This window comes from Exophiala mesophila, assembly GCF_000836275.1.
Source record: "Exophiala mesophila strain CBS 40295 unplaced genomic scaffold supercont1.1, whole genome shotgun sequence".
In the NCBI taxonomy this organism is placed as follows: domain Eukaryota; kingdom Fungi; phylum Ascomycota; class Eurotiomycetes; order Chaetothyriales; family Herpotrichiellaceae; genus Exophiala; species Exophiala mesophila.
Window position 1 is genome coordinate 2,398,758 of NW_015622504.1, and position 26,459 is coordinate 2,425,216.

The 26,459-nt window shown below is 49.5% G+C and overlaps 8 protein-coding genes across 8 annotated transcripts; 3 read left to right on the forward strand and 5 right to left on the reverse strand.

The window, feature by feature from the left end:
• Positions 1–117: 117 nt before the first annotated feature.
• PV10_00770 (uncharacterized protein) lies at positions 118–465 on the reverse strand (the record flags this gene model as incomplete). The annotated part of the gene is made up of 1 exon (XM_016364885.1): positions 118–465. One exon carries the CDS (start codon positions 463–465, stop codon positions 118–120), a length of 348 nt encoding a protein of 115 aa, XP_016228534.1.
• Positions 466–2,783: 2,318 nt separating this feature from the next.
• PV10_00771 (uncharacterized protein) lies at positions 2,784–3,666 on the forward strand (the record flags this gene model as incomplete). The annotated part of the gene is made up of 3 exons (XM_016364886.1): positions 2,784–2,832; positions 2,882–3,198; positions 3,262–3,666. 3 exons carry the CDS (start codon positions 2,784–2,786, stop codon positions 3,664–3,666), a joined length of 771 nt encoding a protein of 256 aa, XP_016228535.1.
• A 58-nt stretch (positions 3,667–3,724) lies between these two features.
• Positions 3,725–4,573, reverse strand: PV10_00772 (uncharacterized protein). The gene is made up of 2 exons (XM_016364887.1): positions 4,235–4,573; positions 3,725–4,173 (listed from the first exon to the last, which is right to left on the reverse strand). The coding sequence occupies exons 1-2, from the start codon at positions 4,353–4,355 to the stop codon at positions 3,779–3,781; spliced, it is 516 nt and encodes a 171-aa protein (XP_016228536.1). The 5' UTR covers positions 4,356–4,573; the 3' UTR covers positions 3,725–3,778.
• Positions 4,574–6,447: 1,874 nt separating this feature from the next.
• PV10_00773 (uncharacterized protein) lies at positions 6,448–9,086 on the forward strand (the record flags this gene model as incomplete). Its single annotated transcript, XM_016364888.1, has 7 exons — positions 6,448–6,486; positions 6,553–7,035; positions 7,093–7,111; positions 7,166–7,941; positions 8,002–8,501; positions 8,561–8,879; positions 8,940–9,086. The coding sequence occupies 7 exons, from the start codon at positions 6,448–6,450 to the stop codon at positions 9,084–9,086; spliced, it is 2,283 nt and encodes a 760-aa protein (XP_016228537.1).
• Positions 9,087–13,307: 4,221 nt separating this feature from the next.
• PV10_00774 (uncharacterized protein) lies at positions 13,308–14,259 on the reverse strand (the record flags this gene model as incomplete). Its single annotated transcript, XM_016364889.1, has 6 exons — positions 13,308–13,391; positions 13,454–13,557; positions 13,602–13,776; positions 13,830–13,962; positions 14,018–14,148; positions 14,236–14,259. The coding sequence occupies 6 exons, from the start codon at positions 14,257–14,259 to the stop codon at positions 13,308–13,310; spliced, it is 651 nt and encodes a 216-aa protein (XP_016228538.1).
• A 3,271-nt stretch (positions 14,260–17,530) lies between these two features.
• Positions 17,531–20,014, reverse strand: PV10_00775 (uncharacterized protein; the record flags this gene model as incomplete). Its single annotated transcript, XM_016364890.1, has 4 exons — positions 19,180–20,014; positions 19,071–19,127; positions 18,576–19,020; positions 17,531–18,524 (listed from the first exon to the last, which is right to left on the reverse strand). The coding sequence occupies exons 1-4, from the start codon at positions 19,424–19,426 to the stop codon at positions 17,531–17,533; spliced, it is 1,743 nt and encodes a 580-aa protein (XP_016228539.1). The 5' UTR covers positions 19,427–20,014.
• A 2,317-nt stretch (positions 20,015–22,331) lies between these two features.
• On the forward strand, positions 22,332–23,803 carry PV10_00776 (uncharacterized protein). The gene is made up of 2 exons (XM_016364891.1): positions 22,332–23,237; positions 23,293–23,803. Exons 1-2 carry the CDS (start codon positions 22,380–22,382, stop codon positions 23,437–23,439), a joined length of 1,005 nt encoding a protein of 334 aa, XP_016228540.1. The 5' UTR covers positions 22,332–22,379; the 3' UTR covers positions 23,440–23,803.
• A 372-nt stretch (positions 23,804–24,175) lies between these two features.
• On the reverse strand, positions 24,176–26,287 carry PV10_00777 (uncharacterized protein; the record flags this gene model as incomplete). Its single annotated transcript, XM_016364892.1, has 8 exons — positions 24,176–24,628; positions 24,677–25,019; positions 25,069–25,226; positions 25,276–25,430; positions 25,476–25,620; positions 25,666–25,776; positions 25,822–26,063; positions 26,113–26,287. 8 exons carry the CDS (start codon positions 26,285–26,287, stop codon positions 24,176–24,178), a joined length of 1,782 nt encoding a protein of 593 aa, XP_016228541.1.
• Between the last annotated feature and the right edge of the window lie 172 nt (positions 26,288–26,459).

The following is a 26,459-nucleotide window of genomic DNA, read 5'->3' on the forward strand; positions in this document are numbered from 1 at the left end:
ATCTATGCCAGACTCAACCAACCCAACAAAATGACTTGTGTTCATGGTCTGGAATTGATGTGGGTTGTCACCTTCGGGGCCTCGGCACCATCGGCCTACACAAAGGACGGAGTATGCTTAGACTGAGTTGCTAGCCTTCACTGGACCGACAACCACCGCGGGGGTGCGGTTGCTAAAGTTTGGAACATCCTCGGCAAGGGCCTTGCCCAACTCGCTAGCGAAGCCCGCCATGACGCCGTCCATCCCACTCTCTCCTCGGGCTTCCCATGTCAAAAAAGTGGCGATGCTGTAAGGTGACTTTGGATCGGGCGCTTCGATCACATTGTATGTCAACAGACCATGTTCCTTCCATGCCTTCTCGGCAAGGGCCATATGAGTGCTTAGATAGTATTCCAGATTGAAGGTCGACGTCTCATCGCGGGGGTAGAGGACGTGGAGCGCAATAGTTCCAGGGTTAGCTGTCATGGTGTTCGATGATAGCACACTGAATCTCTCGGACCTGTCTAGTATTGAGATGTATAAATTGTTGTGTTGACAGTGATGTTGGGTGTGTGGTCTTCTGAGTCCGCTGTCTGTGCGATCGAGATCAAGTTTCTATACTCTTGCGGGTTTATTATTCGTAGGAGACTGCGCCATTCGAACAAACAGTTCATGAGCCGTTTGGCAATAGATATAGGGAGAAAGCAGCCGTCGAATTGCCATGTCCTATGTTCCTCGGCCTGAGAATGAGTTCTCTAAGTAATGGGTTAGTAACCCTCGGAATCTAGATGTGTGGCTGTCAGTTATTCCGAGTCACAGGATCTTCCTAGTATGTAGTGTCGTTCAACACAGCGAGCACTTCTGCCCCTCTTGTTCGTACCTGGTCAGCTTGAGGTGTACCCCGGACAGAGCAAGCGAGTCAGGGAGTGGGGCTTAGCGAGGGGAATTTTGGAGCTAAGTACTTAGACCAGAAAGCTGTTCATGTTCTGCAGAGCTCTCCAGATGGGATTGTGTAATATATAGGCGAGACGAGCCGAGCACCTCATCGGTCAGTGTTAACCTTGGTGATCGATTCTGGGCCGTCCGTCTAGAGCAGCACTGAAAATGATCCTGGCTGGGTACGTGTCCAACACGTCTCGCTACTCGCTACTGGGATTCTTCCGGATGCCCCTTGCTGATCGTTGGGAAGCCTGCCTAAGTAGGGTGGGCCCTTCCGGACCCATTGAGACTAGGTCGACCTCAAATGAAGGCACTTTCTCCTGGATCTTATTGCTTCAAGAGCGTCTAGTTGAGTACTAGAAGAGACCCTTGTCAACTAGATGGCTCTCAAAATGGAAGTTGACGGCCCCAAAATTGGCTGAACTACTAGGTACCGTCTAAGGTGTATAAAACTCGGTCGAACAGGAAGCAAGCAAATGCCATAGGAGTGCGATAAATACTTGTTAACAAGCTTCCGCTGCTTTACAATGTTGAAACGCCTGACGAAGCTCTTGAGCGCTTCGTCCATAGCCGACCCGACAGGGTCCTCCCCCCAAAGAAAGAATGGTCTTTCGTTTGGAGGCGCGGTGATCCTCATCACCGGTGCAGGCTCCGGTGAGCGCATCTAAATACAAACAATCCACCATTACAAAAAAAGCTCATTTCGAACAGGTATCGGACAGACATGCGCGGTTCAGTTTGCCTTGCATGGATGTATAAAACTCTTTCTGGTGGATCTCAATCGCTCCAAGTTGGAACAGACCAAGGCTAGAATAGAGAAAGAGGACGTATATCCACAAATTGAGCTGCTGGAAGCAAATGTGACCAGCGAAGCATCCATGAAGGTGATGATCGAGCAGTGCGTGGAAGTATTTGGCCGTCTGGACATCGCATGCAACAATGCTGGTATAGGAGGACCACCGGCCCGGACACATGAGGTCTCTGTCAAAGACTACGATATGGTTTGTGCAGTCAACGAACGGGGGGTGAGTGCGACATAATCGGCCCTTATAATACTGTCTTGGACGAATCTAACTAACAATCATGCGCCCCTAGACAATACTCTGCGAGAAATATGAAATCGAGCAAATGCTTTGCCAGGAAATTGGGTTTGGTGGCCAACGCGGTGTCATCGTGAATACGTCCTCGATTGCGGGTTATTGTATCATCCCTACAACAGCTCCATATGGAGCTTCCAAACATGCAGTGAATGCATTGACCCGCTGCGATGCGCTGAGGCATGCAAAAGATGCCATTCGAGTGAATTGCATCTCTCCTGGGGCTGTTTGGACCCCAATGGTCTCAGAAGCAGGGCTTCCTCAACAATTCATCGATATGGGAGCAGCCCAGTCCCCGATGAAACGATACGTAACGGCCGAAGAAGCAGCTTATGCGATTCTGTACCTAGCTAGTCCGCAGGCATCTGCGCTTTCAGGTGTCAACCTTCCCGTGGACTGTGCTACGATGCTGCTGCGGAGCCTCTAGTAGGGCCCCTTATACTCTATCAAGTAGACTGAACAATGGCTGGGGAATATTGGTTCTGGTCCTGGTAGTATAGTAGGAGCCATATGGTCTAACTTTAGCTAGTAATGAAAAAACGGTCTTGAGTCTTTGACTGCTTGTCCACGCATGTAAAATCCCTTCCGGTTTCAGCTATGCCATATGGCCTCGGAGATCGATTTGCCTCGATTGGGAGTAGATGTGGATCGGGCCTCAAAAGCACGAATAAGAGCCTCTTCATCATTACACTTCTACACTGCAATTCTTCTTCCTCACCAAGTTCTTCGACCACATTATCCTAAGCCATTCGACAATCGGACTCCAAAATGCACTCCTTGAGTCGCGGGCACGCAGTCATTACTGGTGCTGCATCTGGTAGGGATCGCCACCACAAGCCTACAACATATGCTAATGAACATGATAGATACTGGTATTGCAATTGCATTTGTGTTCGCCCGCAGTGGATGTGAAAGCATTTTCCTGGGCGACTTTAGTACCAAAAGACTCGAAGAGTGCCGTGGCTCGATTTCAGTGGAGTATCCTGGTGTAAGAGTCCACTTCAAGGCCCTGGACCGATCTAGTGAGAGTGACGTGGATTCATTCTACACAGAGGTCAACCAGACATTGGGACGAGTCGACTTTTCCGTCGATGTGGTCTCTACTCAAGGGCAAGACACAAGCAGTACGAGAGGGCTTTCCATTGAGAAATACGATCAATGTTTTTCAGTGTCCCAGAAAGGTGTAAGTTGATATTGCTACGAAACCATGCTTTGCAGGAATATCTGATGTTGACCTTGCGACTAGGCATTTCTCATACAACGAGGCGTGCTTCAGCAGATGCTGAAACAGGAAATCCGTCCAGAGACAGATTGTCGAGGGAGCATCGTCAAAGTTGTCGAGTATGGTCCACCGATCCTCCTAGTGCATGATCCTATCATTGCCGCTGTAGCCAACGCGGTAATAGGTCAGAGCAAGACGGATGCTTTCGACTACATACCAGACAAAATCCGCGTCAATTGTATTGCTGCTGGTGAGGTTTTGACAGCGGGTTCGGAGATCCGTCCGAGGGAAGGCACATTTTCCCTCAGGAACGGAACACCTGACGATGTTGCCAATGCAGTAGCCTGGCTCTCATCACCTGCCGCTGGCTGGATGACTGGGGTGATCCTCCCCGTAGATGGGGGACTGCGCTTGAACAGTATTCGGTGATTCTATTGTTGTCATCAGTGCCTAGCAGCCATGAGACCAGTCCATTAAGATCTATGTATAGATAGCCAAGGAGATTCCATTGATGCCGAACGAAGGGTGCTCATCCTGCATACTAATTACTAGTAAAGTAGTTGACTGCGATAGGCTTTCCCAACCTGGCCATTTCCTCAAAGGCACTTAAATCGTATCGCATTCGTGCCATAATTCCAAACTCCTTTCCACCTGATGGAACATACTGGTCTAGCCGAAACTCCGATGGCTGCTTGTAGAGGAGAAACACATATCGATGTGGTCCACTACCGGGTGGAGGTCCTGGACCGACATAGTTGGCGATGGATGGCTGGTTGGTCGTCAGGGACGAGGTCTGCAGATCTGACTGAATCCAGTGAAGGATGGGAGAGAGGAAATTGAAACTGGGAAAAGGGCCATCGAGGTCGACACAGATAACCACATGTTTGGCAATGGTATCGCTGACAGCAAAAGAGAGAGTTGGAGTAGCTGCTGCTTCTATTGCTAGACATCAGCCTCGTCTGAAAAAGGAAATTGAACTTATAATGGGCGGACTGACCTAGCTTTGGGAGGTAATCGCCAGGGGTGATCTCCTTGTCCCCGATTTTAACCCCCAGAGTTTTCGATGCATCGGTCTTGATCAGCCCGATGTATTCTTCAATGGCAGTGATCGACGGCATGGTGAATAGACGCTATTCTTCGGCGCAAGGCGGGGAACAGGTAGAGAAGAGTCGTTCAACTTTGGTTTGGCTTGTATTCGAGTCCCTGCTAACAGTTTCTCGAGCAGTGTATCGCTCGTCCGTGGTGAAGATTGGCCTCTTGAATGAGATTCCTGCACTGATCTCCGGATAGACAGAAACTACCGCTATCATTTACCGACCACGCCGTAACTGTTGCAGTGTTGATGTATCACATATTGATCAGGAGACACGGCAGGACGGGGTAGGTGTGGGCAACGTCATCAGGACGACTCCTTGGGCACTCTACCTAGCCAGATTCGTCCGGCCCGAAACCTTGCTTATAGGCGAGGTTCCCCAGCCATGACAGATGCGCCACCTTCCCCCATTCCCCACCTTGCTGAGGGGCCCAGATGCGATACAGTGATGCAGTGTCAGAGCCATGGGCAGAGGGAGAGGCGGATGGACAACATTTCCAAGTCTTTGAGCATCGGGTCTAGCTTAGTAGTCAGAAAGGACGTTTAGTAGATAATGAATTGACTAATAAGAGCGGGGAGACACCACAACATTGATTGCGAGAATCATCAGGGCCAACGATTGCCACAACAGAAGTTGCAGACATGAGAGTTAGTCACGGGGCTAAGATGCCCTATGAGAGTGTTGGACTCAAACATCGACAAGGAGCTCCTACATTTAAATTATTATTACTCGGCGAGGAAGACAGTCCGGCCAACTTCAACCTCATGTTAGCCAGGCAGGAGACCTTTTACTCTCCTCGCCATCATCACAATTTTGAACAATTCCGATTCGCATACAAAGGAGATATCACGCTGGGCGAAGGCGAGGACTGGTTGCTGCGCGAGGGTCAATTGGCCTACTTCCCAGAAGGCGGGTGGTACGGGCCTCAAAACGACCCGGATGGGCCCAAAGAAGTGATGGTGCTGCAATTTGGCGGACCGAGTCGGCAAGGTTACTTGAGTTATGAACAACTTCGTAAGATCCAGGAGGAAATGGTTGTCCAAGGATCGGGGACGTTCCAAGGAGGAAAATTCACACCTGCTGGAGAAGGAACTGAAAAGGAGCCCATCGATGGATATGAGGCGCTCTGGCAGCACCGAAATGGGCGACGTATGCAGTATCCTGTCGCACGTTATCGTCACCCTCTGTTGATCGATCCCACGGCGTTTGACTGGCGCCAGGTCGACTCGGATGGCAACAATCACACTTGGGTCAGGGCCCTGGGGACGTTCTCGGACGGCACCGTGGCTGTGAATAATTGGAGAGTTGAGGGCAATGGCTGTCTCAAGTTGGCAGGGCAAAATGCCATTCAATTACTCTTCTTTGTCAAAGGTACAGCTGAAGTAGGTGGGCACACATGCTATGAGCAATCCGCCGCGCAGCTGTATCCCGGCGAAGAAGCTGTCATCTCTGCTGGAGCGCATGGTGTCGAGATACTTCACTTTACTCTTCCTGAATTCTGAGCGTCGAAAGACTGTTCCATAACGCTTTCAAAGGATCAGCCCATTGAGACATAGCAGCTCTGATGAAACACCGCTGGCAATGACGAGGGAAAGGCATTAAGATTTGAAGATCCAGGATTGTTGGTAGTCGTAATGGGTAACTATGCTCATGACCCTTGTTCCCGGCTTGCCTTGGCCCTTCATGTCGGAAGCTCGTCCGCATTCCCAAACTAGATGAGTGTAGATTCGCGGAATAAATTGGAGCCCCAGGAATTTGCTAACTTAGTGAGTAATATACTTGGTACGCTCCGTCTGGTTGCGAGAGGTTGGTCGTCTTATTGAAACCCCCCCCACCAGCCATCCCCATCCCCGCAAGAGAACGTACGGGGAGGCTAACCCTGGCCATCCAACAATCTTGGGATTCCCCAGATTCTCCTTCTTAGGCATCTGAGCAGCCCTTTCGGCTTTAGCGAGGCCGTTTTCCACGATCCTGTCGCGGCCTGTACACACCAGGATGCAATTCTCGCGAGACCGCGGCCAGAAAAGTGCAATCGCCTGTAACTATTGTCGTTTGAAGAAGGTCAAATGTGTGTGCAACTATTGAATCTGTGAGCGTCGACTACTAATTTATCCTCATGGCAGGTAACGGTGGTAACCCATGCCCAAATTGCATAGTGAGATCGAATTCTCATCATACCACCTCATCTAGCGACGCAAATGCCAACTCACTGCATGTATAGGATCACCGAGAAGTGTGTGTCTATCCACCTGCGCCGCGCCGCGGAAACTATGTGAAATCCAAACCGTCGTCCTCGGTGCAGCGCCGACTGGAGCGCCTCGAGACTTTTCTTAGTAATGGCCCTGGAAGCACCACGCAGAGCCCAACCCCAGCAGGACAGAATAATCCTGCGGAAAACGCAGCAGACACCATCACTCTATCAGCATCTTCCAATCTACAGTCGACCGCACAATGGCCAGCGAGTCTGCCAGTGCAACAACCGGCACCACCCAATTTAGCTGGAGCACCATCTCAAAGAGCGCCACCAGTTGCAATGTCCCCGGCGCATTCATCGCGGATCTTTACGCCACACTCCATGTCGCCGACCAAAGCACGCGGTGCGACAGGTTTTCAGAGGGCAGAGCGCGCCGTCACTCCACCACTAACGATTGCGACCAGCCCAGAAGACTTTGACGACAGTGGACTACTACCAACTGAGGAGGAGGTAACGTTTTCCACCCCGTGGCCATCACAAACATAGTTACTGATGTGTCCGATTCAGGCTAGCTACGAATATCACGGTACAGCCAGCCCCCTTCTATGCCCTAGAAACCAATTTGCTGATCCATGAAAAGGTCCAGGCTCTTTTATATCATTCTGTTCCAATGCATGCGTCGAGTGGACCTGTGAGAAGACAGGAGGACAAGACTTTGTTGCTCTGACAAAGACCCTGTCACTTAATATTTCTCAACATCTAAAGGTGGGACCAGGAATCTCTCACCGACAAGTGCCTGAACCAGATGAAGCGACGGCCTGGCGGTGCGTCAACGCTTATTTTGATGAGTCAAGAGACGTCGTCTTTGGGATCGTGTGTCGTACAGTCTTCGAATCTCGTCTGCGGGCACATTTTAAAAACGATCAGCAGTATGTTCTAGAACAAGACTCTTCGTGGTACGCCCTGAGAAACGCCGTATACGCCACTGGATGCCGGCAGTTGTTGTGCAAGGACCGGCCTGGACCTTTTCTCGTTGGAAGAGGTCACGGATGGGAATATTTTCAGAACGCGCTCTCAGTTCAGACAGATTTACTCTACGCTCGAAACAACTTTATGGCAGTTCAAGCACTTGCAGTCATGGTTTGGCTCCCAGGCTTCTGGTGGATTGAAGCTCATGCCTTAGGAATGATCAATGCTGATGGCTGTCAGGCTTTGTTTACCGAGAGTATCTCCTCTCCCGCCCTAGACTATATGTTGAATCTGAACGCAATGAAGATTGCTGAATCACGAGGACTTCATCGAAAACCTGCTGCTGCATGGAATCTTACCGAGTCAGCCTTGCAAACTCGAAGTTACAATTGGTGGTCAATATATGGCCGCGAACGCTCAAATGCTTCGAGATGGGGGAGACCACTGGTGATGTCTCCCACGCCTCCCTAGGCTCCTTTGAGTTCTTCTTCGCTGACGTAAAAACAGTCGATAGACGATGCAGTCATTACTTGTCCTCTGCCTTCAAAGGTGGTGGCAGGTAGCATGGTTAACCTTGACTTTGTAATCCCGTGGATCAAGCACGCCCAAGTCTCCGGTCATATCACTCAACAAATAACCGCTCTGAAAGCTTCCACACCGTCGCTGGATGAAGTGATTCGAACGATATCCGAGCTGGAGCACACCCTGCGAGAATGGCATGACTCCCTGCCCCCCGTCTTCAGAATAGAGACCAACCTTTCCGACATTCCTCAAGACTTGGATATCGTCCACGTCCTTTACATGCATTACGCTTTCTTGGGAGGCCTCATCACCATCAACTCTCTACTTGCTCATCCTTGGAATAGTGAGGTGGTTCGGTTACGGCAGAGCGACACAGCAGAACTAGAAACCCATGTGGCACAAAGTCTTCAGACAGTGGTAGGAGCGTCTAGGCAGATCATTAACAGACTAAGGCATGTCAACATTGATGCTTGCTCTCCTCGATGGTAAGGCTGCTTGATATTTATCCACCGTATCTTCCCCTTTCTAATCGATACCACCGCAGGCTCGTCTTTATATCCCCACTGACCGCATTTATGAACCTGTTCTTCTACATCATTCAATATCCAATGCTGGCAACAGTTGAGTCAGATTTAGACTGTTTGTATCGAGTGTGCGGGCACTTCAACTATCAAGAGTTCATGTCGCCTGGTATCAAACTTACATTCTTTCGAGAAGTTACCAATCTTGCACGCTCGGCGATCACGAGGGCCAACTCTGACACCAGATTTCGGATCAGCCTGGACGCGACAGGACATGTGAGTCCAGCGACAGCCGTCCGCGTCCTCAGTCCACAAAACGCTACGGTTTCAAATATCTATGACGTACGCAAGCTCCCTTCTCTTGTTAGCTCTTCTGATAGTTTGTCTGACTTCTTACTATAGCCAGCGTTGATAGAAATTTTGAATTTGGACAACGAAAATTGGGGCACACTTGTCTCATGGCAGAGTGGCGACGAGGTGGCCGTCATGGCACCCAGTCTCCAAGATTACAGAAGTTCAGACATGGCAGAAGGGGTTGGTTTTACATGACAAATCTAGTCTTCGTCCGCAGCTCTGTCTTTGAACATGTATTGGTTGGCTAGCACATGTTCAAATCATTGGATTGAGATGGGCACTTGCTATATTACAATGTTCAGTTGGTAGAGCGACATTCACATATGGTTCAAATTCGCCCGAAATGCCAGCCCGCTTGAGTCAAGGCGATCATGATTTCGAAACAAGATCTTTCCCTGGAAGGGGCTCTACAGTTTGATACTTACTTTGGATCAAAGAGACCATGGACTTCATTGTGTATTCTTCGTCATCAAGTTCAACAACACACAGCCGCGAGAAGGTTCTAATATCCACCTCTAAAGGCCTAAGGCCGAGCTCATCCCTCTTGACAGATTGATTCAGGAGCTCTATTTGGAACCAATTCCGCATGGCCTATGGAAATTGAAAGTCACAGGCGGCAAATATCAATGTCGATGGTCATCGCAAGTTCATCCAAGGTCTGATTGGTCCGGGTGCCGGAGCAACCGGATTCCCTCCGGACGTTTCTGGTATAGTCTGCCCCGTAAAGTCCAAAGATCATCCTTGGGGAGACAGGTATTGGGAATAGGTTTGTGAGGCGACCTCCACCCCAGACTGGGGGAGCGGGGTTAGACGAGAACTCAAGACCTTGACGGAGCTGGGAGCTAAGGCTTCATGGACACATCCGAAACGCAATCTACATACACACTCATGTCTCGACCGAAACTACCCATGCCAGTTTACCCCAGTGAAGGCCCGTTGAGCATAGCATTCAACTGACGCTGTTTGTGATTGGGAGTTACACATAGGCTTGTTTAGCCAGCATGCTGGTGAGTGGCCTCTCCATCTCATCCGCTGTGGACCCGATCATGAATCCCTTGATCGACATTGGAGGTGTTTGTCGCATTGTCAATGTGTACTGGGGTTTTCAACCCCCCCGGAATGTGACCGCTCGCCTTTAAAGTTGATGCTTCCTGGATGACTACACGGTGATTGATGGGTGACGGGTCGACAAAAATCCAATTATGGAGCGTACAAAGATCCTGCTGTCCTCCGATCTTTTCCAGAATGGTCTACCCTAGGCCACAGTTGCGAGCAAAGACAACAAAATATACCTCCCTCTTCTGCCGCTTGATAGATCAATGCATACTAATTACTCTCTCTTTATGCTCCATTGGTGATAAAATGAAGACCAGCGATTTGTTCATCACTTCCCCTTTTTCGTTGCCATGGTGGCTGCCAGTCATACTGCTCCCTATGGGGGCGGTGGCCATCAGGCTCATTCTCAATTACTTCAGTCCTGGAGTGCAGTCCATTCCTGGTCCTTTCTGGGCTCGTTTCAGCGATGTTTGGCGCATGAGAGTGGCCCTCGGAGGCCAGTCCCACGTCAGAATGATGGAATTGCACGATAAATACGGCGAGGTGGTGCGGATTGGACCGAACACGATCAGCGTCTCCGACCCGCGAGCCATCGAACCCATCTTGGGATTCAAGAATAACCTCAACAAGAGTCGAGCGGTAGTATCGATGATGAATGTCTACAAAGGGAAGTTGATCCCGATGCTAATCTCGGCAATCGACGGCCGAACTCATGCCACCATCAAAAGACCGATTGCTCAGGCCTTCTCCCAGACAACCATGACGGGATGGGAGGCTGTGGCCGATGATACCATGACTGAATTCGTCCGCCAGATCGACGCCAGATTCTGCCCGGCGAATGACTCGAACGGGAAACCTTGTGGAATCAATGATTGGTTCCAATATTTTGCCATGGATTTCATTTCAATGATCACATACAGCAAGGCCTTTGGCTTCCTCTCACACGGCTACGACTTTAATGGCATGATCGCTGCACTCGAGTTCATGATGGTGTACATCGCTGCTGTGTCAAATATGCCCTGGGTTGATTTTTTGTTGTTCAAGAATCCTCTTTTCATCATGTTTGGAAACACCTCGTCACCTCTGGTCACGTTTAACGGCGAGAGAATTCGAAAACGCGCCCTTGGCCTTGAGCATTCACATCCTGATCGCAAGGACTTCCTCGCACGTTTCTTTGAAGCAAAACAAGCGTATCCCAAAGTCGTCGACGATATGCAAGTGGCTGCGTACGCCAACACCAATATCCTTGCCGCGTCAGATACCACAGCTGCTTCACTGAGCTCGATTGTCTACTACGTTCTGCAAGACCCAAAGATTCTCGCACGGCTTCAGAGGGAGCTCGATGAGGCCGATCTAACTTATCCGGTCAAATTCAAGACGGCGCAAGGTCTGCCATATCTTGATGCTGTGATCAAAGAGGCACACCGTATGTTCATTCCCGGCGGCCTAGAGCAGGAACGCGAAGTCGGCCCGGCAGGCTTGCAACTCCCATCCGGACAACTATTGCCTGTAGGGACGGTGGTCGGCTACAGTGCCTGGGCAGGGCAAAGAAACAAGACCGTCTTTGGCCGAGACGCCGATGTGTTTAACCCTGACCGTTGGCTGCCGAGGAAGGGGGAGTCCGAAGACCAACACCAAGCTCGTGTGCGCGAGATGCAACGAGGAATTAGCACCTTCGGTCACGGGCCCCGTGCATGTCTAGGAAAGAACATAGCAATGATGGAAATCTACAAGCTGACCCCAACTTTTTTCGGCCTGTTTACTGTAAGTACACGTTCCTCTTAGGTCGTTGACGATCCAAGCTAACAAAACCTCTGCATAATAGCCGGCGATGGCCAACACGGGAAAGATCCCTCGGACGCATTGCCACTTGACCGTGCGTTTCCACGACTTTGACATCACTTTGAAATGGAGGAAACCTGAACTGAGGTCTAGCTTAGTGGACAATCTGAAGAATTGAACCAGCTTGCTTATTACGTCTGTGTGGAAATACTTAGACCTGATCTAGTTGCAGAGTTACATTTTCTCATGCCATATGATATCCTGTACAGAGATATATGCGCAGTTGCTTAATAACGGATTATGGAATCCTAAGATCGGTGCTCATCTTTACAAGGTGGCGCGGGGAACATTAGCACGCTAAAAGGTATTTTACTTACATAACTTGAGTATAGCCACCAGAGCTTTCGCCTCCTTTAATGGCTGTCCCTAATCCCACCAGAATTGTGTACGGGGTACCTAAGGCATACAACGCCCGAAGACGTGAAGCTCTACTTCCTATACTCCCATAAACCCCTCATCCTTAGGAGCTTCTCTGCCGTCTCAGGTAGTCAAGTACCACACGAGCGCCTTATAAACCTTGCTAAGGACTTTCCAGCGCCCACTTTGCAACTCCATTGGCGTGAAGTTCAACTGTATCAAAGAGGGCTACTTGGACATCTTCGGGCTTCAGAACGAACTGAAGTTCAGTGCATGCAAGTATAACACCTTGGGCCCCTCGTTTCTCCATGTCAACTACGGCTCCCTTGTACAAATCTTTCGTCTCCTTGGTGACCACATTCTGAGCTAGATCGCCAAAGATGATATCGTCCATTGGCTTGCGGGATTCTTCGAGAGGGAGAAGCACTTTCAAGCCGTACTTCTGCTCCAATCTCCCCTTGATGAAGTCGCCTTCCATAGTCGCTTTGGTTCCCAATAAGCCTACTGTGTGGAAGCCTCGTGCTTGGACGGCTTCGGCAGAGAAGTCAATGATATGTAAGAGAGGGAGATTCGAAGCTTGCTCGATTTGATGTGCATATTGATGAGCCGTGTTGACGCAAAGGACGGTAGCATCAGCCCCAGATCTTTTCAGGTTATTCGCCGCGTCAATAAACAGTCCCAGTACCGAGTCATTCTTGCCCTGGCGCCAGAGGCTGGTGATTTCAGCATGGTCGAATGAATGGAGAAGTATTTTAGCTGAGTGACCACCTCCTAGCTGACTCTGAATGTAATTGTTGATGAATTTGTAGTACAGGCCTGTGGCATGATACGTCATGCCTCCTAGGAGGCCGAGTGTTTTCATATTTGCCCTTCCGCTTTGATGAGAAGCAGAAACTAGTGGTCGGTACGCACAGGCTGATGGCCGTAATGATATATTTGATGTTTGCCATGTAGGAGATATTAAGTACTCCATGTCAAACAAGGGCGCAGCTAGCTGACAATCATATCGGTAGTGCGGGATGTCCGCCGACTAAACCCTGCCGTAGCGCCATACTTGATAGCCAATGGGTGATACAATGGGTCTCCGCCCTTCTGTGTACACCATGCTCTCACTCTGTCATGCAAGCCCTAGAATAGTGAGGACTTGCGATGCCTCAAGATCTAGGTGAACAAGCATCCAGTTTGATTCGTCCTCACCACCTCAGTCAGATTCGAACCCATCCTCCCTGCCCGTTCAAGCCAATTCTACAACGAGGATTAGAACAATTCTGCTCCAATCATTTTAGTGCTCCCTAATTTCGACTTACCTCGATGTCGCTATCCGATGGATGCTGGTCCCTACTTAACAAGAACAGCGTGGTAAAATTTGATGATTGGACGATTGCCCAGTTCTCGTCATCGTCGTCGAATTCTGTAGAAGTGAGTATTGTGACTAGACAATTATGAAGATCCAACCTTGAACGATATAATTGGGGCCGGGACACTCTGGCGGTGGCTGTCCAGGGAACTGGACAAGGAAGACGCCTTCATCGCCATACACTTCGTCGGCAGGGGCGGCATTTCCACGAATCTCAATATTCTGATCCCCTAGCTGGCACCCATTGAAGACGTTGACGGTGTTGTTCTCCTCCTAGCACCGTCAGAACCGTTGTTGAGTCGTTGACAGATCTTCACGCTTCTTACATTTAGACTGTACTCGGCGAAGATGCATGTGCAACCTTCAGTGAACGGAGCCACTGTTCCAGCGACTTGATACCAACGACCTAGGTAATCTTCAAGGTCGAAATCGTCGTCGCTTTCGGGATAAAAACATTGTCTGATAACGTTAGCGAATAGCGAATGCGCAATAAGATCATGAGTGGCGTAGGTACCCATCCCAGAGGGCGTCAACGGTGCGTAAGCGAGAGTCAGTTGATTCGCCCACGTCCTGTCTTTTCAGCACCGGCGATGCGGATGCCCCGATGGCGAGGCCAGCAACGAGCAATGACACGTGCATGGTGATCTACGTCTCGGTTAATCGGTTGTGTAGTTTGGAGCTTCGATACTTCGAATAAGTGTGTTGATCTATTTTATCAAGACCCTACGATACGTCTGGGAATGCTTTGCTGATCATGTTGCGTCATTGGCCCTCCCTGCAAACTTACAATTTTCTAGTACTCGATCACCGTTACGATCTTGTTGCTAGATTGTGACGTTAATATCCAAAGACAAGGCTTTTGTTGAACCTTGGCTGGGCCACAGTTCGGATGGCAGACTTTACTTCACAGATTGTCCGTTCGAGCAAACGACAAAATCGATGCCAGACGACGTCATAATCTCCCCGAGTCCTTGGCAGCTCATGGAATGGAAAAACTGCTCGGAGTTCACGCGATAGGCATTAACCAGCGACAGTAGCACGGCTCACGCATGAATAATAAGGTCTCAGACTTTGGTGGTCTAACTTCGTAGGCGGGGTCCACCCAGCAGAAGAACGTCCATAGGTGAGTTGTTAGGGGCGTGGAATAGTAAAAGGCCGTGGGACGCGGTGTGAAGCCATGGGGCGCACCTTTCTCTCTTGGAGCAGCTGGAGACTACTAGAGATCTCCCACCAGAGAACTCTCTCTTCTCTCCTCTCTACAAGCTTATAGCTAACAGCCTTTACATCTCTATTACTAGCCTACTCCGTAGTCTCAACAGCTGAAAGAAGAGGCTTTTGTTGTCGGAGTGGGTCTCGGACTATGGTGAGTCACTGGTAGTAGTGCCTGACCCGTGACCCGTGGCTTGGCGTCCAACTCTTTGTGTATAGATTCATGCTTTCCCCAATCGTAAACCCTTGTGCAGCTGTTTCCTGTGACACGCTGAATCGTAACAGGTCGCTATTGGACTGTGATGACAACTACATGGAAAGTCGGCTTATGGGAGCAACTGTAATCAGGAGTTCCTATGACCTCTTGAGTTTCATCACTCAGATGAGAAAATATCACCAGAGTCTGAGTCCGAAAAATATCACTGTTACTATGACCACTTTCATTGCTACTCAGACCAGCGATACCTCGAGATTCTACCCTTTTGGATGGACTTGAACGAGTGCGGCTCTGAAATTCGATGCCTATCTTAAGTCTTGGACTGCCCTCGGGCTGCGGATGAGTTTGGTCTGCCCAAGACCTGGATGAGTTATTCGCCTTCCCAGGGCGTGGGTAAGTTTCCGTCGCCGTTCCAGGGCTGGGTGCAATTATTGTCTGCCCAAGACTCGGAGGTTTAAGTCGTCCCAAGACTAGGCTGAATTGTGGACTGCCCGATGTCCAGGATGAGTTTCTTGTTCGCCCAAGACTTGGGGGATGCTTTTTTGGTCAGTCTCAAGACCCGGATGCATTTGCTCTGGCCTTGCTTCGATAAATGTCTGCCCAAGACAACGGATGCACTTATGGTCTGCCCAAGACCCGGATGAGTTTGGTCTTACCCAAGACCCGGATGAGTTTTCTGTCTTCCCAGGACGAATGCGGTGCTATACTATTGGGATAACTTACTTGACTTCAGGACGGTTATGCTGACATGACACGCTGCATCTCGATGTGTTCATGACCTCCGAAGCATTGAGGGGCAGCTGGAAGTTGTTCCCCCCTTTTCCCGAGGCTTCTACAGGCGCCCTCCGCCTCATAGTAAGCTAGCGATTTCGGGTAGTATAGGAGTTATCGGAGTATATAGTATAGAGTATTCTAGGTGAGTAAAATCACTATATAGATAGCCCGAAGTGCCCTTATTGTGCTAGTCTTTAGGTAGAGGACACGGCCGAGGAAGCACGATACCTAGAACGTGTGTAAGAGAAGGGATAGTCCGAAGTTGAAAGGCTGACTTAGGTATCATCACCCGGCCCTACTATGCTCAGGGGCAAGCTCAGCATCGTTGCGTAAGTTTGGCAAGCCTGGGTGGTAACGTATCTTGCTCGATAATCCCAGCATCAATTGGGCACAACAGGAACCTCCGCTGACACCGAATTGCAATTGAACAGAATCTTTTGCTGCAACTCTGTATGAGTGAATTGAAAGACGATAATGTCAGTGCAGAGTCATGAAAATCACCAGAGAGGATGAAGAAGTCCAGAGAGGATGAAGAAGCCCGAAGAGGATGAAGAGGTCCAGGTTCGAGCAAGGTCTGCGAAGAGAGAAAGGCGTGCAGAGGCGAATACTGGAGAACAGGGAAAGAGCATGCATAATGGAAAGAGCATGTGGTCTCGACAAATCCTGGCAGGAGTCGGAAATTAGTGTCCATCTAATTCAGGGCAGGTACGATCATCCCTCAAACTTCCAATGAGTGCCCATGACAGCTCACATAACGAATCGGCAAGGGCCTCTTGTTCAAACCTATCAAGAGAATTTATCAGGTTGTGTATGCAAGGATATCTATGAGCTATATACGGGCTGTTTTGAATGGAGTTGAACGTTGACAGTCGGGCGGCCTGAGTTGTTGAGGGACAAAGGCCGAAGGCTGACCCAGATCACATCAAGTAAGAGCGTTCATACGGAGTAGGTGCTCACAAGGCCGCAGGGAAACAAATTAAAAGTGGGCGCGCAAGGCTGGACGCAGGGCTTGTCGTGTGATGTCAATATTCCTGCGACTTTGTCTTCATCAATTGCGGCAGAATTAACCACGTGGGCATACTATGGAAGTACCCTGTGGCAATTTGTAGTACATGTATGGTGCATTCGGTGCTGCTGTCCCCCAGCATCCTCCGCCCTTGAGTGTTTTACCTACCGATTCCCTGGGCCGGCTTTTCCAGGATTTCACATCTTGACTTTGGCCGATGGGCCAAAACACTTTCTGTGTGGACTATCGAGGAAATGTTCGAGTTGGTCTAAGATGGTCTCAAGTCACGAGAGTACGGCACGTGACTGCGTCGAAGCATATAGCATGTATAGCATCTCCCAACCAACTAGTGTAGAGTGTAGAGACCAGGCGCACAGCTCCTGGCTACGGATAGTGACGCCCTCCCTGTTGTCGCCCTCACGAAGCCTTGCTCCACATCTACATCCACAACCATGCCTCTCGTAGGAAAGATGTTGGATAGCGCCAAGGCAATTGCATATACCCAGTGGTATGTGGTGAGCTATATCCCGAACAAGTATGATATGCAAGCACGTGGATAGCTGAGGAAGTGTGTATGTGTTCCACCCTGCTGCATAGTATAGGCAAACCTAATCATCATCTCAGTTCGTCAGGCTCGAAAGGGATCGTCACACAGCATACGATGAGCACAGCCTGATTACAAGCATAATCGTGGGTTAAATTCATGTGTTATTGCATTGTAGCTATCGACGGATTGACCGACATTGTATTCAGACGGAGACCTTGGGAGACCAGGGTCACCTGTTCAACTAGTTGAGCCAGACGCAGCAGAGTGTTCGTGATTAGAACATGAAGTAGATAACCTTCATGAAAGGACCAGCATTTCGGCGCTTCTCAACAGCTGCACGGTGGGCTTCCCAATCAATCTCACGTCGTCCACTGTCAACATCGATTTGCGAGGTCTTCAACCAACCAGTTCGCTTCCAGAGATAACCACAGCCCCAGAAGAATGCAACGACGAAAGCGGCCAAGTACGACTTGAAGAACCCAGCAGCATCGTTCATTTCACCTTCATTACCTGCGGGGAAAATCGAGACGTAGAATGTTGCGATCAGGACAACGACGATGATGCCCAAGCCGAGATAGGAGCCATAGACGCCACCGATGGCCTTGAAGGGGATCTCATCGGTGGTGCGACCGTTGTAGGCCCAGGCGCGGCGGAAGCGAATGTGTGCAAGGCAGATGGAACCCCAGGTGAAGAGGGCAGCCAAGCCAGAAAGGGCCAATAGCCAATCGAAGATCTCCACACCCTGGTCGGCAACACCGATGTATGCAAGACCACCCATCGCGATGATGAGGAGAGTGGACATCAAAGGTCGGCCGGCGCGGTCGACGTATGCAAAAATTCTTGGTGCGTAGCCTTGTTCGGCGAGCGCAGTCAATGTTCGACTTCCACCGTAGACACCAGAGTTACCAATCGACAGGACTGAAACCAAGATGACAACGTTGAGGTATGAGTCAAAGCCGGTGAGAGCAGCATCAGACGCCGCAATGACGAATGGGGAGGCAGTAGTATCGATGAAGTTTCCAGCACCAAAGAGACGAGGGTCATCAGAGGAGACCAGTAAACCGATGAAAGTAAGAGCCAAGATGTAGAAGAGGGTGATACGCCAAAAGACTTGCTTGACGGCGGATGGGAGGGACTTGAGAGGAGTTCGAGATTCGGCTGCGGCTAAACCAACAAGTTCGGTTCCGGCGAAGGAAAAGGCAGCCGTGACGAAGACAGAGCAGAAGCCCTTGAAGCCGTTTCGGAAAGCACCGGGGTCGTACCATGTCCTAGAAACAAGTGTTAGCAGGTGAGAGTATTCAGACGGAGGCACTATCTACCTGGCGCCCCAGTAAGAACCGAATTGACCGTCACTTGGACCACCACCGCACACCAAAACAAGTGCAACAAACATGAAGATGATGATGGTGGCAAGTTTCAAAATACTAGTCCAGAACTCTTCTTCGCCGTATCCAAGAACACCAAAGATGTTGACAAGAATGATGGCGACGAGAAACATGGTATACCATACAGCCTGACTGGTAGTATCGTCCCAGTATCGGATACATTCAGCTGCAACGACAATTTCGAATGGTAAGATTACAGCCCACTGCAGGCAGTAATTCCAACCCATAGCGAAACCCCATGAGGGGTCAATGAACCGAGTCGAGTAGGTGTAGAAGCCGCCGGAAATGGGATACATGATAGCCAACTCTCCCAATGCATAGACAACATTGAAGATCATGACACCGATAATGGAGAAATCAATCAGAAGAGAAGCAGGACCTGAATACGGTCAGAACGAGAAATCGCGATGAAGGCCGTGGACAACATACCTCCAGTGGCAAGTGCACCACCAGAACCAACGAAAAGACCAGCGCCGATAGAACCGCCTGCAAAGTCAGTCTCCAGTATTCAACGTTACACAGTTCACAAGGATCTTACCAATTGCGATCATGTGCATGTGACGCGAGCGTAGTGTCTGATTCAGTTGATTATGCTTGTCTGCCAGTGTACGGGGCTTGAACGACTCTGGAGTGCAGCCCATGCGGGTCCAGAAACCATACTGTTTGGGGACATCGGTATTCTCGACAGCGAGATCTCCGTTAACGGAAACTCGTCGATGTTGCTCGCCACTGAGACTGGGAGATTCAGGCGAGGGCTTCTCGTCCAGACTTTTTGGGTCCGCCATGGTGGGTTTAAGGCAGGGTCGTGTGTTAAGTGATTTGGTCTTGTCTACCAAGGTACAGGACCAACAGGCGATGGAAAGGAGAAGACATGTTATATGGCTGTCTCCACGAAATATATGCCTGGACGACCATCATTCCACCTCGCCACTTTCTTGGAATGGGACCTTGGCCCGGTGTGCGCGACACCCTGTTATCTCTTGGTAGGCATGCGACTGGGAACCCCTACCGAACCCTTGATGCTGTTATTGGAGAGGCGCTGTGACTATCATCAAGATCTGAGATGGACGTCGACATGGTGATGAGATCCCATGTCAATCCCTTGGCACACTCATGGAGCTTTCATCCAAGACTTTCGCCGAGGCGGAATCCTTGGCGTGGTGGGAAAGTGAGAGTCTTGGAGTCTTGGGTCGCCTCTTGTACCACCCATTGCAATTGAGATTGCCTGATAGATTCCACTTTGCCAATGTTCCAAGATCATTGCCCTTTGACAATGTAGTATTGATTTTCTTGGGCGTTCGATAAGAAGCAACACAAGATAACACGGGGCTCTCAGAGCTCAGACATGAGAGCCAAGTTGTGAGACCAAGCACTCTTGTACGACTAATGTGCCAGGTCGACGGCCCTATCATTTGTGATGTTCTTTTATTAAGCCTTCCTAAAACGTACTTGATCTCCGTGCTTGGCTCCTAGACTTGTGTCTGTTGGGTAGCATTCCAGAAGGATAGTAGTGGACCACTGTGGGCAGTACGGAGTTCTCTCAGGCCTGAAGCAGAAATGAGGGGGAACTTTGGAAGCGCAAGGCCTCCACCCGTATGGGTCGTACAGGGAGCCTGAATCTGATGCAACTTTGGACAAGATAGGAGCCTTTCAAGAACGGAGCGGAGGTTTTTCAACAGGGTTATGATATGATGTTATCAATCATATTCAGATTCGACAAATATGGCCAAATCGAAAATGTCGTGTTGCATGACGACACGTTTTGGTGCTTTACTGCAAGTGATCTTCTTTACTGTTGCGTCATACCCAGCCTTTTCGCTTCTGATCGCCCAAAAGATCATGATAACGGTCGCGACAGAAAAGGCGTTTGAATTCGATTTGGTCATCGAGTCTGGTGATTGGATCGAGTCTGATCGAAGGTATGCTTGATCTCGCCCAAACATTCCTTGTCAGGGTCTTGAGCTATTGGGACCTTTGGCGGCGGTGGTGGCCATGTGTGATGCCCATATGTTATGGGCCAAGCTGGGTAATCCGACGCTAGATCCTTGCCACAAGCTGATCGGTTGGAGCTGGATTCCTGGTGTCACATCTCGTATCTGCTTCGCTGGTCACGCTATCATCGTTTCGGAAAACGTTAGTAAATGATTTCTTGAGGCGTGCTGTGCACTTTCACAGGGTCCTATCAGAGTCGCTCAGGGCATTAAGCTCAACGCTGACTCAGTTCATGATTAGTGTAGATGAAGAGCAGAATGGAATCACGTCACGCATGCCGGGCCGCATGCTGGTGGGCATTTCAGGGGTGGAGACTGGGGATGGTAGGAAAGTTTGCTCAAACAATAATGTCCATCAACCTATCATTGGACGAGGCCTTGGAGACTCTGATAGCTTCCTATTGTTCCACCTGCCAGTCGACTTCCAGGATCGTGCAGGTCTCCAGCTCCATATCGCACCTAGCGCCAAGGTGAAAGGAGGAGAAGCTCTAAACCTTGGAGGAGTACATGCCAAGCGAATCCCAAATTTGAGTGGAAAGATCTGCCAAGACATTCCCCCGCCTCTGTGTCATTCCGCCAAGGTTTGACTCTGTCACGTGCCAAATAGTAACCGGCCAGTCCGAGATAACCGTGGCCAAAGTCACCCATTCGGAGGTCACGAAACGGCCACCAATCATGGGCTTTCTTGTTTCTTGCCAAATGGTCGTATTTACATGCGAGGTGCTTTCGCTCGCAACGAGCAAACCTCTTGTCATTCGCGCCCAGAAAATACTATCACACCTTGGTTTAATCATTTTGTAACAGAGGGTTGATGCACCCAGACAAAAATTGTAGCGTCCATAATGTGCCCAGGGATGCGGATGCAACCATTGCGTGGTCTCACGGTCGCCACCCACATCCTGCTAGGAACAGAGGCATTCAAACAAAGAGAGTGGTTAGGAATATTTGAGGTTCCTAGATATCTCGATGTCAAGCCATGAATCATGCTAACACCAAGCAACCTTGCGAGAAAACACAAGGTAGGAATGGCGGCCGTTGTTTCCCTCTTAGAAGTCAATACTTGTATTTGACTGAGTGCACGCAGCCATCTAAGCGTGCCATAACCCACATGGAAAACGACATCTACTGCGTGGCGATGGTTCAACACTCCGCCAGCCCACCTCATCTTGAAGGAGGCCAGCAAAGATATGGTAGAGGTGACGGATCCAAGTTTAACTTCACGGCGGGCGGCTACGTCAGCTGGGGAATTGACCGCTTTCGCTACACCGCTTCGTTAACTGCCAGTAAATCTCACATCGTTCGTTATTTTCTGGCAAGAGCAGCCTTAACAATTTTGTGAGTGCTGTATTGGTTGAGGAAACTGACGATTTTATCTCAGAACTCGGAGGCATGAGAATTGCATGGTTGGAATCACGCAAGGCATGGCCTTGGCATACCGCCGTTACTGGACTCGACAGTGGCATAGGTTTGTTTCAATTCAACACTCCAGTACAATGTGAATCGTTCGGCCACGTTTTGTTCAAGTTCATCACTTTGAAATTGGAAATTCCGATTGCCGATACCTTCAGACCCGAGATCCGAAATGGGTGGACGAAGCTCGGCTTTCGGCCGGTTTCGGTGCTTTGATTACTCACCCAATTTCACGCTTAGCAACAATACCTCACCATCAAATATTACTTTAAGGACTGTCATATAATTTCAATCGACAAAATAGTAGAGCACCTGGACCTTTTTGCCGCCTTCAAATATGGGTTTCGACACAGCGCTCACAAGGCTACTTGGCATTCGCGTGCCAGTCGTCCAGGGTGGACTTCAATGGGTCGCATACGCAGAGTTGGCTGCTGCCGTAAGCAACGCTGGTGGCCTCGGCATTATCAATGCTTTGACACAACCCGATGTTGAGAGCCTACGACTGGAGATCAAGAAAACTCGAAGTCTTACCGATCAGCCTTTTGGTGTGAACATCACACTCTTGCCTGCTCTAAACCCACCCGACTATCCTGCCATTGTCAAGACTATCATTGAAGAGGGAATCAAGATTGTCGAGACCGCGGGGAACAGTCCTGGCCCAGTGATCAAAAGGCTCAAAGAAGCCGGCATTATCGTCATCCATAAAGCAACCACAATCCGACATGCTAAGGCCGCCATCCGCCTAGGTGTTGATGTTCTCTCAATTGACGGGTTCGAGTGTGCAGGCCACGTGGGTGAGACAGATATTCCATCTCTGATCTTGAACAGCCGAGCACGTCAAGAACTGGGAAATGTGCCATTCATTGCCTCTGGCGGCTTTGCAGACGGCTACGGCCTTGCCTCGGCATTGAGCCTCGGTGCGAGTGGCATCAACATGGGAACACGATTCATGTGCACTGTCGAAGCTCCAATCCACATCAATGTCAAAAAGGCCATCGTGCAGGCAGATGAACACCAGACAACATTGATTTTGAGGCGATTCAAGAACACAAGTCGCATGTATTCCAACTCGCAAACGCGCAAGACCATTGAAATCGAGACCAATAGCACAACAGGAGAATTTGCGGAAGTGGCACCCATCGTAAGTGGAGCAAAGGGTCGAGAGGTTTTGCTGAAGGGTGATATTGAGCACGGAGTAAGTATTCTAGGCCGATCTGCGCTTCTTGCTTTCGACTAATGAAAAATCTTAGGTCTGGTATGCAGGCCAAGTCATGGGTTTGATACATGATATTCCAACTTGCGCAGAGCTTGTCACTCGTGTCGAACGAGAAGCAAATGAAACGATTGAGAGACTAGTCAACCTGTCCAACATGGGTCAGAAAAAATCTCGTTTGTGATGGGATCAGCTGTTCAACACACATTTTTGGCCACCGGCTCCTACGACTTCTCTGCATGAAACATGGGACCGAAATGCCATCCTTGCATAACCGTCACAAGACTTATAAAGAGTATCCTGTCTTCTCTACGGCCAATTTATATGCATTACGATTAGTGATACCTGATAGTCGTGTTTGAACCTTTGGCCAGCTGCCTCCATCCGTACCCAGCCTTCTCGCTAAGATGAATCCAATGATGGTCCCCTGAGAGCGAGCACCGACTGTTTAATTTCCAGCTACTTGAGCTTGAAAGCCAAAGTTCAAGCTCATCCTTCAATTGATGACTCTCCTTGTACCCTATAGTAAGGAAAATGGATGCTAGCGGAAGCTCACTTGTCCGCTCTGCGCTGTAGATAAAGAACGGCGACATAGCATTTCTCGGCCCAATTCAACCCTAGATTCCCCACACATAGCCAACACTCCCTAAACTTAACCCTCGGGGATTAATCCTACACTGTTTTAGGAGCCAACACTAGTCTAGAGGAACCGGGGCAAGGGAGTCACTGTGACTTGGACTTGGCTAATGCACTCTGAGGTGTTTTTGATGCTATCATGATGCTCTATCTGATGATGTCTTTTAGATCTTTGAACTCTAACCTAGCCAGGCAAGTCTCGTAGCCGTTCCTCGGCTCGAATGCAGTCTTAGTTGTTGTGGTTTGTGGAACCAAGTATTCTTGACAATAAGACAAATAGAAAGCTAGCAGACGCCAAGATGACCATTCAATGTCGATTGAATATCCTGAACAGTGTCCCCCGGACGGATTAGCATTAGTATATGTTGATCTGGTCGGAGGAGGAGCCCTCCTCCCGCACTGAGACCGGACTTGTGCAGCCATTCATTGCCTGGTGACCCTAGAGCTTCGAAGTCGATTCCATGTCTATATGTTTTGCAGCCAGATACTTCGAAGTCCCCGATGATGGTGAACTTGACATGGTCGCAAAGATCCAGTGAGCTATAACGTCTTAAAGATCTCTCCTCGGGCGAGAACTCCTCGATATATGAGGTATCCACTGGACGCAACATAGTATCTTGATTAAATTTGATCCATGCGTGAGGGAGTCTGGCGCCAACAACAAATTTTGCCTCGTACTTGGAGGCATGCGGTGGAATTGTTTTGCTGCCGTAAACGTATCCAATATGCAACTCGAGCTGTGGCTGATTATTAGTTATGTTCTCGGGCTGTTTACGGAAACTCACATTGTCAAAATGTTCTCTCTGATCTTCCACACCTTGATCGATCTGTCTCTTCTTGTTGGGGTCTTCTAGTGAAGCATGCAAGTTTTGCCTGGCTTGAACTAGATCATCACCCATGCCTAGAGTTTTGAGAAGCCCAAAAATCTTTTTCCCGTTTTTCACACTCTGCACAGAGTTCACAATTGCAACGTGTCGTCTTTCGGCATCATAAGTATCAAGAAGGCTGTCTCTAGCCTCACCTCTGAGAACAAAGGCTATCTTGTAGGCTAGATTATGCACATCCCCAAGTCCTGAGTTCAGTCCTAGGCCCCCCGTTGGTGGAAAAGAGTGTGCGGCATCACCCGCACTGGACTGTTAGCGTTGCACGAAGCAATCTTTGAGATCCCTTCACTCACAGAAAAACGTTTCCTGAGCGATATGCTTTCGCAACCTTGCGACTGAGCAACCAAGGCCGGTAGCTGAGAATTTCGACAGGCGCTTCAACGCCGAGAGCGTCACCAACGAATTTTCGACACAAGTCCTGATTCCAAATCTCCACGGGATACCTGTCGGTCTGACCAAGTCTGTTAGTGTTGGGACTTTGGTGATCTGATCGAACCTACATCAAAATTTCCGATCAGAACAGCATTTCCTGAAAGATCATAAGCGATGATGAAGCCCGCAGCCGAAGGGTCCATTATCCAATGAAGCATCCCAACACGATCTCCCACAATGGGACGTAAATCTGCGTTGAAGTGAATCGTCATCATCGTCTCGTCTGAGGCAATCAGCAATGGTCGAACAGATTACAAAAGAGTCATACATGAGTCCTCTCCATCGCTTTCGATCCCGAGCGCATTTCGAACTTTGCTATTCGCACCATCACAGGCTATCACATATTTCGAGGATATCTGGAAAGTATGCCCGGTTGCGGTCTCTTCAACGGTCGTGAGAACATTCCCGTCCCTCTTGGATTCGTTAGAGTCCTCTTTGGCATCGATCAAAGGTCATACCTGGTCGAGAGATACAAAGGACACACCCTTGCGTATGTCCACATTGGCTTCATGAGACAGTTCTTGGGTGAGAATTCGTTCAAATTCAGGCTGTGGTATATTGTGTATCATCTTTGGTACAATTAGTAGGATTCGCAAATGGCACAAATGACAAACCTCAGGAGTATGCTCAAGAACGCCAACATCCATTCGCTCGTAGGGAAGCCTCCCAACGGACTTGCCACTGAGATTCGTCACGAAATTGACCCAGAATGCATCTGCTCTCTTTGTACCTAGAGATCGAAGTCGCTTTACGTCCAAGTGATGTTGACGGCATATCTCCAACGTTCGAGGCGAGAGAGCATGTGCCTTGGGAGCTCCGAGTCTCTCAGCGTAGCGCTCAATAATCACACATTTCACTGTTGCTCTGTTACTACTGAGGTGCCTCAACCCTTGAGGCCAACAAACCTCCAAAACGTGACAACAGGTAAGCCTGCAGCAGTCCTGTTGGACCACCTCCAACAATCAAGACAGGGATGGTTGCTTGGTCTGGACCATTTCGCTCATGCAGCTCATTCGCGCCAGCTAAGACAGGACTGAATATGTCTCTATCAGCATACCGATCAAACATTGAGATCCCCATTTGTGAAAAGACTGCGTTCGGTTTGTGACGTCTGGGCTCAGAGTGACGTTGTGTTGAAGACTAATAGCCGGATATGTCGGAGGGAAGCGTTAGAAGAGTGAACATTATCGATATTTTTGTTCTAGAAGGCCGAGTTAGATGAAATAACTTGAAGAGCCGTTGTCGTGGAATT